This window comes from Epinephelus lanceolatus, chromosome 20, assembly GCF_041903045.1.
Source record: "Epinephelus lanceolatus isolate andai-2023 chromosome 20, ASM4190304v1, whole genome shotgun sequence".
In the NCBI taxonomy this organism is placed as follows: Eukaryota; Metazoa; Chordata; class Actinopteri; order Perciformes; family Serranidae; genus Epinephelus; species Epinephelus lanceolatus.
In genome coordinates, this window is record NC_135753.1 from 7,242,622 (window position 1) to 7,255,012 (window position 12,391).

At 39.6% G+C, this 12,391-nt stretch overlaps 1 protein-coding gene across 1 annotated transcript in view; it reads right to left on the minus strand.

Moving 5' to 3' along the window:
* Positions 1 to 12,391, minus strand: part of LOC117264677 (cullin-1) — a 36,960-nt gene that overhangs the window by 5,453 nt on the left and 19,116 nt on the right. Inside the window, exons 3-16 of the mRNA XM_033638831.2 lie at positions 11,869 to 12,043; positions 11,556 to 11,723; positions 10,072 to 10,122; positions 9,809 to 9,899; positions 7,590 to 7,753; positions 7,233 to 7,395; positions 6,041 to 6,171; positions 5,317 to 5,424; positions 4,826 to 4,932; positions 2,969 to 3,017; positions 1,634 to 1,765; positions 1,362 to 1,479; positions 692 to 768; positions 4 to 122 (exon numbers count right to left, since the gene is read on the minus strand). Coding sequence (XP_033494722.1) covers positions 4 to 122; positions 692 to 768; positions 1,362 to 1,479; positions 1,634 to 1,765; positions 2,969 to 3,017; positions 4,826 to 4,932; positions 5,317 to 5,424; positions 6,041 to 6,171; positions 7,233 to 7,395; positions 7,590 to 7,753; positions 9,809 to 9,899; positions 10,072 to 10,122; positions 11,556 to 11,723; positions 11,869 to 12,043 — 1,653 coding nt within the window. The remainder of the gene's footprint in view (positions 1 to 3; positions 123 to 691; positions 769 to 1,361; positions 1,480 to 1,633; positions 1,766 to 2,968; positions 3,018 to 4,825; positions 4,933 to 5,316; positions 5,425 to 6,040; positions 6,172 to 7,232; positions 7,396 to 7,589; positions 7,754 to 9,808; positions 9,900 to 10,071; positions 10,123 to 11,555; positions 11,724 to 11,868; positions 12,044 to 12,391) is intronic.

Below are 12,391 nucleotides of genomic sequence, written 5' to 3' on the forward strand. Positions count from 1 at the left end.
CACCTGTTCTTGAAGCAGTTGGTGACCAGCTCTCCTTTGGACAGGTGATAGAGCCAGGTCAGCTTCCTGCCGCTGTGTCTGCTGGCGTAAAACGCTGTGAAGCGCTGGTAGCTTCGCTCCAGCTGCACACAAAGAGAGATAAGGAGAAGAGTTCAGAGGAGTGGTTCTCAAACTGAGGTCCACAGACTTTGAGGGGCCACAGAGAAGGTTCAAGTAAGAATTCCGGCTACGGCAAGGTTATAAAACTGGGAATAAAAGCATTTTAACTGCAATGACATGACTGCTGTTCACTCAATAAAACTGCAGAGGATCAAATACAAGATTGAGTCCTCCTGGTTAAGAGAATAAAGTGCAGTAACAACCAAACCATCAACACTGATGACTCGTTGTGAGCTTTAAACACTAAAGCATTGTCTCTGTAATTAAAATTTCTAGAAGAAAAAAGAAACCAACCACAGCCTTCTCTTTATAGAGGAAGGTTCAACTATGTTATCAACAAGCATCTGTAGCTGCTGCAGCAGGTCAACACTTGCTCACACTGGTCTGAACCAAGTCACAGCCACAAAAACACATTTTCCTCCCAAAGCAGGAACAGAATGAAGCCTCAGTCTTCAAATCATACCGTAGATTTTACTCATTAAACTCTGCACAGTGAGAAATATAAGATGTTTATACGTTAAACTGGTCTTACCTCAGAAGGCAGAGCGAAGGTGCAGGACTGCTGGAAAGGCCAAGAACCAGAGCTGAGAACCTGGATACTAAAATCCACTGTAAAATACACACAGGAACCATCAGAGTCAGTTCAATTATGGGATTTATTTTATGTCCTTTGACACACCTGGGTCCAGTCTATTTTTCCTCAAATTTAAGTTAAAATTAAATAAAAACACTATTTGTTAACATACTAGTAAAAATACTGAAGTAAGATCACAAAGAGTAACAGTAAAGTTTATTAGGTAAACCCAGCTAAAACTAGCATTCATGAAAGGAAGATTTAGTGCAGCACTGTTGTATCAGACTGCAGTAGTTTTAGCAAGGAGGACCGAATATACTGGAAACTCAAATTCACAACAGGATCACACAGCTTTTGCGTCAACTAAACGTGCACAAATAAGACAAAAAGAAAATGTGTAATTCTAAAAGCACCTACAAAGAGTGAAACAAACTCCAAACTGTGCCAAAAAGCAAACAGAGTTTAAGTGCTCTTGCCACACGTAGTTACAGTGAAACTATGAGCATCTTCAGAGTTGGTGGAACTGAAGCGCACTGACAGACTGAGATATTAAGTCCCAAATACAGTTTCTCTCGGTCATGTTTAAGGTCAGTTACCTGAAAACCAATAACTGTGTGCATTTACTTACAGTCCAGAGGCTCAGAGTTGGTCAGGTGCTTCTTGAACTGTTCGTTCAGGTCTTTACTGACTCCAATGTCCTGGAACATTCGCTGCAGTTTGGACGTGTACTCGAACCCGCATGCTTGCTGCAAAAACAAAACCAGATTCAGTGTGAGGTTCTGAGGATGCACAAACTGACAGTTTAGTGGTAATGTGGATGTTTTCATGCACACGCAGGCTGTGTGAGCTCTCTGCAGTTTGTCAGTGTGTGACGGAGCACTGGGCTGGTGCGAGTCATACCTTGAGTTTGGAGATCATGCTGGCCTCCGCGTCATCGCTGGCGCTGTTCTGGTGGACCAGACGCTTGGCAAGCATCTTAGCGTAAAACTTTTGGAAAACATCTTTGTCCTCGATGTACTTGAACACAACCATCTGAGAGAAGGAAAGAAACATCAGTCTTGATGTACTTCTAACCTGAGTGCACCTTTTTGTACCGTACTGCACTAAAGCTGCACATACTGTATACAGCATGTAATACACAAACACAGGCGTCAGTGTATTTTTGTTAATGGCTCTATCTAGAGCCACTGTCTGGTTTGTCCGTTCTAGGTTACTGTAGAAACAATGGTGCAACATGGCAATCTCCATAGACAAGAAAGACATGTATAGCTGCAGACACATTCAATTTGTAGTGTACACAACATGCCCCTACAAACCACACCCATCACTAGTACAAGACAAACCTACCACCACAATGGTTATCTGAACTGTGCTAAACGCCACAATATAGTAAATAAATATCAGGTCAAAAGTATCAATAATTCCTTACACATGAAGACTTGATTCACTTTAGAAGTAATGAGGTGTAACCTTTACCATTACCCTTACCCTGACCTCCTCTCTTTTAATGCAATACTTCATAGCTAGCTAATAGCTAACTTAGCATTTTCATCTGGCAGAGAGGGGAAGGGGACTGATTGCATGTTGACTTGTAGGTTAAGGTGGGCGAGTCATGTAGCTAATGGGTAGTAACGTAGCTCCTCCTGCTGCGGCTATACCTTCTCAAGGTGATGACCTGCTCCCTATGTAGATATAAATGGCTCATTCTAAGTTAACGAAAACACAACTATTCTTTTTTGAGGCGTTATTATACTCCAGCCCACAAAGTCCTACACACTGGACCTTCAAAATGTTTAAAACCTCCCATCCCTTTGAATACATTTTATATTTTTTCATTTATCTAAGAGATGCAATAATAAGGACCAATTACTACGATAAAATGGTGACAATATCCCTTCGAATACCATCATCCTAGTTCTGAAATTCTTTAATTACACAGTAACTGGAGCAAAGGGGAAAAAAAAGTACACTAGTACTTAGAAAAAACAAAAGTGCTGATATACACATTTTCTGCTAATTTGTTTAATGGCTGGTCTCTTGTACGAAACAAAAGCAACTGTTTTGTACTGCAGATGTCCTACTACAGTTCTGTGCCTGCCTACAACTAATAAAACACAAGTAACTAGGTCAGTAGTTATGGTGGTATATTTCCAGTGCAACTGCTGCTGTGTATGTGTACATTTGTGCACTGTGTATGTGTACATTTGTGCAAACACACGGGTCAAAGTATCTCACCACTTGGTTGAGTGTGTCCTCCAGTTCTGCCTCCTCTGGGTTTTTAGAGCTGTAGAAAAAAACAATAAGAGTTTATATTTCACTCTGCCTTAGGTGGTGAGGACAGCTCAGAATAACTTTTTTTTTTTTCAAGAGAAAACACAGGTGCTGCAGTGTGTGTGCTATGAATAAATCAGTACCTCTTCAAATCCTTAAACAATCAGCTACTAAACTACAAAAGTTGACACAGAAGTTTATAAAAACAATTCTAGACTCAAAGTCCGCTTACTGTCTATCAGCAGATCAAGTTTACTCAGATATCATGAAACTGCAGATGTTTTTAAACTTTATATTATTCTGAGCACTTTTAGGACTTTGTGTCTGTGTTGGACTTAAGCCCAGTTCAGACAAAAGATTTGCAACGAGACGAGCTGAAACAGGCAACTACTTGCAATGCTCCGTTCTGCAACATTCTATTAACCTGCCAGTTCACACCAATGCAACTAGATGAGACGGTGCATCATCTCAATGTAACAACTCTCTGTACTTTCGTTCTGATTTCCAGCTTTTCAGGTTTATTTTGAGGCTGAATATGGGGGGGGGGGGGGGGGGACGGTAGAAACCTCAGGAAGAGCAACTGAGGAGGTTGAGTATGCATACAACAGTCCCAGGATGAAAACCTTGAGTGGATATTGTTATGTCAACTAGAAAATCAGAGATTTTTGATTACATTTTAGGTTTTGTTTGAACTTTGTGTTATTTGAAACCAAAAACACAAAAACATTTTGTTCGCAGTTCCCACACATTTTCATGGACAAAATTTCAAAACTTTTCCATGAATTTTCAACAAACCATAATAACATTTTTTTTTGCCCCACATGCCTGACATTTTTCCAAACCATGTCACAATCAAACAGAATTTCAGCTAGCAGGCATACATAAAGAGAGAGACAGCAGGTGGGAAGAAAATGGAGAAACTTGCATGATGGTAAACAAAACATCACATCGATACATATCAGAGCTATGCTGCCTATAGCAGCCACAGAAAATAAATCTGTCGTTATGTTCCATTCCGTGGAAAGTTATCCACAGAAGATGACTCTAATAATTCTATCACACACAACAAAACTCTTAACTTTTCCAAAACTTTCAATTATTTTTGACTAAATCCATAACTTTTCCAGGCCTGGAAAATGTGATGTGAAAATGTAATTTTATGACTTTTTCAGGTTTTCCATGACCATGGGAACCCTGTTTGTAAAATATTTTGGCAGAATTCTAAGAATTACTTCTTTTTTTTTTGCCACAGGTAATGTCGTAATTTTTGAATTTTTGGAAATGTTATTTTCCCCTGAAAAAAAAAAAAAAAAAAAAAAAAAATTCTCAGACAGGAGGTCATTTTTTGGGCTTCAGTATCTTCAGACATAAAACTCCTACTGCCATGAATCCGGTGGGGGCAACCAGACAAAACGGTGTACATCCCCATTTTGGCATATCAAAAAAGCAAAAAACTGCAACCATGGCTTGTTATACTTGCAGTATATCGAATATTGAACCCTGAAAATAACTTCAGTCCAAGTCATTTTTTAGGAGGTGAAAATGAAAACATTCCCGGTGGAAAAAAATTATGCAATTCAGAGTTCAGCCAAAATATTTTACAGAACTTATTTTTTGGTCTTGCATAGAACAAACAGGAAGTTTGAACAAAATCCTGATTTGACACAGAATGACCAAACTACAGAATTTAACTTTGTTCAACATCCTAATATTTTTTAAAAATCAAATGACAACAAGCCCTAAATGTTTCTGACAGCTGAAGAACTGCAATCCCGTTTGTAATTCAGGTGCACACACGCACACGCACACAATATCACTGACCTCTTCTTCAATAAAGAATCGCAGTATCTGGCCAGCAGCTCAGGAGATTTGCTGGACGACTGAGCCATCCTGGTGACGGCATTGTTGTTGATGAATCGACCACAGGCCTGTGGAAAAACAGGCCAACATGTTAGATTTAGATCTGCAAAAATGACAAAGTTACAGTGAAGTAGGGGTGGGGAAAACAACACTCACTCAAGTATTGGGATTTCTCTTCTTATAATTTCTAAATCAACGTTTTAATGCCTAAATCAATATAATTCAAATGTGGAGATGGAAAGACGGTTTGCTTTTTAAGTGATAATCTGCGAGTAACATGACATCGGATACATTAAAAAAGGAAAAAAAAAAAGAAAAGAAAAGAAAAAAAAGTACTGAATAGGCAGATAATCGCTTATCGTCCCAGTCCTACAGTGAAGCCCACAGATATTTTGACTTGTCAGAGATCTCACGGGCAGATCAGAAGTTGACCTCACAGAGGAATTTCTGACCTTATCGAGTGCTGCTACGAAGCCAGCGTCGTTGTTGAAGGCAGACATGACCAAGGCGTTGTACTTCTTATGGACATCCAGGGTGGTCTGGACATACACTTTGGGGTCCTGGATGAAACACACACACACACGTTTGGTTCTATCACAATGTATTTGCTTGACTTCCCTGCATTATTCTTCATTAAAAAACAGTTCTAGCTTCACCTTTTACATTTCTACTACTCATACCTTAGTAGTGCAGCATATACTGATAATGTGGCTGATCAGAACATCTTTTTTTCCCAAAAAATGTATTTCGTATTAAAAATACTAATCATTGTCCCTCTAGGGAGAAAGGGCAGCAATCAGCCTGGTAGACATAACAACACTGAGCTTGTGTTTGTTCTTGGTGCTTCACTGCACTGTCACTGCTTCACTCAGCTATAAAACACTGCTTTCACAGCCGTGCGACTGCAAAAAATGCTTTGCGATTACGTACCTGCACCAGGTTTTTTTGTAATTCTTTTGCAAAAATGTTAACAAAACAAATTCCTACGCATACATGGCACCAGAAAAGAGAAAATAACAATCCCTGACACATTCTATCTACTGCCTCCTATTCTTATTGTTAACTGACAAGAAATAAACTGTCTATGTCCACACTGAACAAGGTCTGGATCAGTGAATCTTGTCAGTTGACATGTTAAAGAAAACTATGAGTGAGATGTGAAAAAGTGGCCCATACGTTGAGTGCTGCCTCTCCACACTTCTCAATGGCAGCCAGGCCCTGGTTGTGGATGTGAGTCTCTAGAAGTTTCTTCAGTTCACCAAGACCGTCTGTGATCCGCGACACCAGGTTGTACATCCGGCCCAGGTCTAAGAGAAGAGACAGAGGGACAACAGCATGAGAGAGAAGTTTACTCAATATCAATAATAGTCAAGTCAAAAAAGTCCTTTTAAATACAATGTAGTGTGTTGTTAAGCAAGAATGTACTGTTTAACTGGGCTGAGACCTTTTTGCTGATTTTTCATTTTTACTAAAAAAGATAATAATGTATGTAGCGATTACACAAATTGTATCATTTTCAAATTCACTCCATTATTAACAGTAAGCTGTAAATTCATACACAGCAGCAGGGTTGGGCACCAGTTTCAGTATCGATCTGGTACCTGTTACACACTAGAGCTCACAAATTTCTCATCAGATCTTTTATATCCCCTCATTCTCTTTTAGTACTGAACGTAGAAATCATTCAGGTAGCGGGCTTCTTTTTCTAGCCAGCAGTGACTGTAGCTTTCACTGATTTAAATGACAAGTCACCTGGGGCTGATTAGATCATCTGTAGCTACTTGAAGTCCCAGTGAAACAGAAGTGAGAGCATCTTTAGCTTCTGTGCTGTGACGTATATCCCACTGAAATGGAATATTTATAATATCGGTATAGAGTTCCAAGAGAGATTTAATCAAATCCTTCGCATTTGATTGGACCGCTAAAATGGGCAGACTTGGAGGTTAGCAAAGCTACAGCAGATTGCTGGCTCCAAACACACCTCCCTCAGCGTTAGATTAGGAGGACAACAAGGGAGAGACAAATGAATGACTTAATGAATTAGGGAAATGAATGAATGAATTAAACATCAGCCACTTGGTTTCTAAAAAGAAAACAAAGTTGTGATCATTGAAAAGTAGGTATGTCATAACAGCGAGGCCCAGACGGTGTTAGCATCCGTCGTGGAGAGAGAGTCCATCATTTGCTCCATGTAATGTTAGCTGCTTATATGTCTTGCAAACAATCTGGAGCTGCCACAGATACCACTTTCCTGAAAGTGCCTGTAACCACGGTATTCGAAGAAAACAAAGAAACTGATGTTGCGGTTCAATCTAAGGTATACAACAATGTGATGACACGGGCACTAAAATAAAAATTGCAGGTTTACCTTCATTCTTGTCAGCATCCAGAAGGTTCTGGAACTCAGTGTGGAAGATCTCCAGGTGTTTCTCTATGAGGACCTGCTCACACTTCCTGGCCAGCTCATCCTGAGTAGATTCATGGAGGTAAACCTGCACACGCCGCTGCTCCTCCAGCAGACGAGCCTCCGCCTGTGGGAAAAAGAAAAAAAATAGTCATTTCTTTATTATGACGACATATTCACCTGCACTCACAGTTTAAATGTTACACTGAGGGCAGTTTTATAAGCAGCAGAACAAATAACGCTTGCATAAAATCTGCCGTGTTGAGTCCATCCATCCATCCATCCATAACTGTGTGTAGCTGAAGTGGAAAGACCATGTACCTTCTTCATGTACTCGGTGACGGGGTTCTGCTGCAGGAACTCTGTGCTCTCACGTGTGTAGAACCGTTCGGTGTCAGTGAGGAACTGACATTCAAAGTACTCTTTATACACAGACAGCGTGGGGCCTTTGGCGAAGGCATCCTCCTCGTTCAGACCCAGCTCAACTGGAGATGGAGGACAGGTATTAATGTGAGGTGTCACAACTCCTCAGAACCCTGTGATATTATGTTCACAGCTACTGAATGAGATTAAATCTTTAAGTTGGATGTGCAATAATTTCATGGTCAAGAGGAAAAACTAAATAACACTTAAAGCTCCATTTCTAAATATGTGCTGTCTTAAAAAAGATAACTTGGGGGAAATACGCCTCCACACCTGGACTTGACTTTGTATCTAATGATATCCAACATCTCATTAACAATTTACAATAAAACTTACTGTAGCATTAAAATATATTTTCAGCTGATCAAGTCAGGTTAGACATCATCTCATAGCTTTGCCAAACAAAATCATTTAACTTGTATATATATTGTATTTCTTTCAGTATAGTTTTTTGAGATCCATCAGGACAGTACAGGCCTCAAATCAAACCAGATATCATTGTCTCCACTGAATGATGACTGACGACAGACATATTTATGATCACAGCTAGAGAAAGCCGAAATGATGACCCTTCAGGGATATACACAGAAGCTCTGAAACTGCTCTTCCCAACCAGGTTGCCCTCAGGTACGAGGTTAAAGATGACTGTTTAGATTTAAGCCTTGAGATAGTTAAGATTAGGTATAAAGTTTTAAATAGTTACGTTAGCGTTAAAGGGATAGTTTGGATTTTTAGAGGTGGGGTTGTATGAGGTACTTATTCTATCTATATTCAGTGTATTACCTACAGCTGATGGCGGTTGGCACGCTCCTAGTTTGTAGAAGCAGCAGGAGTGCTGATAAAGAAGCTAAGCAATGTACTGCTGTGAAAAAGGTCAGAAGCGAAACGTATGTTAGCCCCCTGAAATACAGTCCCATCTAAAAAATCAATACCAGTAAGTCTGCACTATAGCAAGAGTATTTTCACCACTTTACCTTGCCATTAGACAGACCTTTCCTTTGGCACTACATTTTCTGGATCGTAGAACTTCCATATTAGTGTCACCTATTTAGTATCTGACCAAATGTCTCCCCTTCTGTTCCTGAGGTATGACATTGAGTAATGACCAGAAAAATGTTTTTGTCACAGTGAAGCTGACCTTTGACCTTTTGGACATGAAATGTCATTACTTCATAATTTTATCCTATTGGACATTTGTGAGAAATTTTGACATAATAAGCACATGCATTCTTGAGTTTCGGCCAAATACATTTCATCAAATTCTCATCAGTTCATCTTTGAGTTCAAGTCGACAGTTGTGTCAAATTTGGAAAAAATTCATCACGGCGAATGGGACGCACGACGACCCAAAAACATAATGCCTCCAGCCACATGTATTGCCGGCGCAGAGGCAACAATATTTGTGATTATGACAGCGACAAGGAGTTGTTTACTGGGGAGACAAGAGGACACCTTAATGAACCAGAGTATAGAGGAGAAGAACTTTAGTAGAGACTATGGAAAGAAAAATGCTTGATGGCAAGTTAAAGCAGTAAAAACATTCTAAATGTAACGTACAGTTAAAGTGATACTGATTTTTTTAAGTGGCTGATGTACTTTTTGCTGCTGCCCCCATCCACAGCAGTACACTGCTTAGCTTCTTTGTCAGCGCTCCTGCATGCTTTTCCATAGTGGGGACGTGTCAACTGCCGTCTACTGCAGGTAATACACTGATTATGGAGAAGTTCACTTCAAAAAACCCCAAACCATCCCTTTAAGGTGTTTAGTTTTGGAAAAGGTTCGGTGTGGTTAAGGTAAGAATATGGGTGTGACCTCCTCTCCTGAGTTTTTTTTTAGCTTCTCACTTTATTTATTCAATCATATTTTCAGTTCAAAGTAATTTACTCTAAAATCTCTGTCTCAATGAAGAGCTGTGGTGGCTAACACTTTCATGAAGGGCCAATAATAATAATAATAAAAATAAATAAAAAAATACTCTGTTAGGAGTTGCTATGAATCTTCACTGTTTGTACTTATGGACATCAAATTTACAAGTATATGCCTTCCTGCTTTATTTAATGTCTGCCAAGAACAGCAGGCTCTTTGTCTTTATTTCGTCACTGTACTTATTGACCTACCATAAGACTGGACCACACCGCTGATCAGTCTGGTGTTAATGGTTTCCCCATTCCTCTCTCTCTCTATCAGCTTCAGGACCGCGTTTGTTACCTGAAAAACAGAGTTGTTTAACTCTTGTTAATTATTTGTACAGTGGCAAAAAAATAAGGCTGACGTAAAAAGGTTTGCAGGTAAATTTAGGACACATAAACGTAATTGACAAAGACAAGATCACACTGTTTGAATCTTTGGTATTTCTCACTCTACTCCTATAAAAACACACCTGTTTGTTGAGGGGTCGGAATAAACACTCCCTCCAGGTCACAAGTGCCAGCTGGGAGGAAACAGCAGTGCAGGAGAGGAGAGAAGATTGAGAAGGTCAACAAAAGGTCAAGAGTTTAGGCTGCATGTTAGTAACAAGTCTCCGGTCCCTTTATTCAGCATGATCCATATCAGCCCAAATTAAATGAGTTTTAATTGACTTTTAAGGTCTTGCAGGGAGAATCCTTGGAGGCAGGGCACTGGTCAAAACTGAAAAATCACACAGGCCTCAATCTGTATTCTTAAATACTCTTTAAATTCTGGTGAAATCACTTTTAAATTGACGCTGTTTCCACACAAACTTGAAACATTAGTTTTGTGATGACCATAAAATATTGGGCAAGCGTCAGCTCTCAGAAATATACAATCCACAAGACAGAGGACTTTTATTTTAAAATTCCTTCTCTTCTGTCAACAGTATATCATCTGAACTTTGTGTTTCCATAATAATGAATAATTTGCGGGAGACAAATTCCTCACACAGATATTAGATCCAGTATTTCAACAGATCAGACCTGTAATGTCAATCAGCTAATCCTTTCATATTATCTGTGAGTGTATAAGTGTAGCACTACTAACAAAGGTACAAGTCAAACATGTTAGCTAGTCTGTTCTCTAGGAAGGAAACAGCAAATGTTTAAAGGCAGCTGAAGTTGACTTTGTAGTTCCCAGTGGGCTGTTTTTAGCTGTGACCAGCAGCTCTACAGCTCACTCTGTCAGTCAGTTAGTTGCCAAAATTTCCCCAATATTTTGAGGCTACAGTTTTTTGCCTTCGGGGGCTGAAATTTGGCATGAAGGTTGCAGCTACTGCGAACTCACTCTTGTTATGTTACAACTCTGAATTTCTTTTTACTCTACACTGCAAAACTATTACATAAGAAGTACAGAGAGATGCACAGCAACTTTGGATGGTTGTTAGCATCTTTTATGCTTAGTAACAACACAAAATATGCATTTCACATCTTTCAAACAGCATGGTTAAGCATTCAGATTAGAAGCTAAAAATATCTGTTTAGATCCAATTACACCTTGAGCATTTACTTAACCTCTACTGTGACTGGGGCTGCAACTAACACTTATTTTCATTATCAGTTTATCTGCCCATTATTTTCTCAATTAATCATTTTGTCAGTAATTTCCCAGAGCCCAAGGTGCCATCTTCAAATTGCATGGTTTTATCTGACAAACAGTCCAAAAGTCCAAGGCTATTCAGTTTATTATCATGTATGACACAGAAAAGTATCAAAGAAGCATGAAACCTGCCAATTTTCTTAACTAAAAAGAAAATTACAAAAACTATTACTCGTTTATCAAAATAGTTGCCAATTCACTTTCCATCAATCAACAAATTGATTAATAAACTAATTGTTGCAGCTCTGTGACCAGCATGCCTCACAAGCATCTGTTGAGCACTGACAGTAAGACAGAAACAGATATTAGACATACCGAATATATCTCATAGATTCCCTTGCGTCCCTCATCACACTCTCGTCTGACCCAGTGGCGGTTGAGGTAGGCGCAGATCCCATTGAGGACCTTACTAGAGAAACGGTAATCCTCCCACTGCTGGGTGTAAAACTTCAACACACACTCGTCCATAAGATCCTCGCCATCCTGGGGTAAAAACCAGGAGAGGAGGAGAAAGACAAAACATAGACAGGAAGAGATTATTGGTACATCTGTGTTGGTCTGAAAACTATACAAAACATATCAGTGTTAACATCCCAGTGTTGAGGTCTTCTGAAGTGTGTGAACTCACCTTGAGCAGGCTGGTCAAATAATTCTTCAGGAACTCTTTGAGTCGCTTGTAGAGCTCCAGGCCTACAAACTGAGCCCCACCTGGAGTCGTGGACTTTTTGGAGGGCTTGGCAGGAGGCACGGAGCCCCTGCCCTGGCTGGACTGGTGGACGCTGGTACAATAGTTATATACATGTCTGTGGAAAGGATTAAGGAATAAACACAGGGACACTACACGTAAAAAAAAGAAGAAAAAGAAAAAAAGATATTAAATAAAGCTTAAATTCTGAAATGCAGCTGACCTTTACATAAAACAAAATAAGAAAAGGAACTATTTACTCTACTCTCTCTTTCGTAGAGTGCATCACACTGTAACTACATCAAAGCTTGCTATAATTAGTGACCTGTGATGCAGACATGGAGACAAAAAGCTCTGAAAGGCCAACATGTCATTCAATATACTGTCGTTTGTATAAAGTTCAAATTAGTGCTGTTCTTTCTGCCTGGCAGGATAGGATTACAGTTCTGAGATTATATGACTGGGT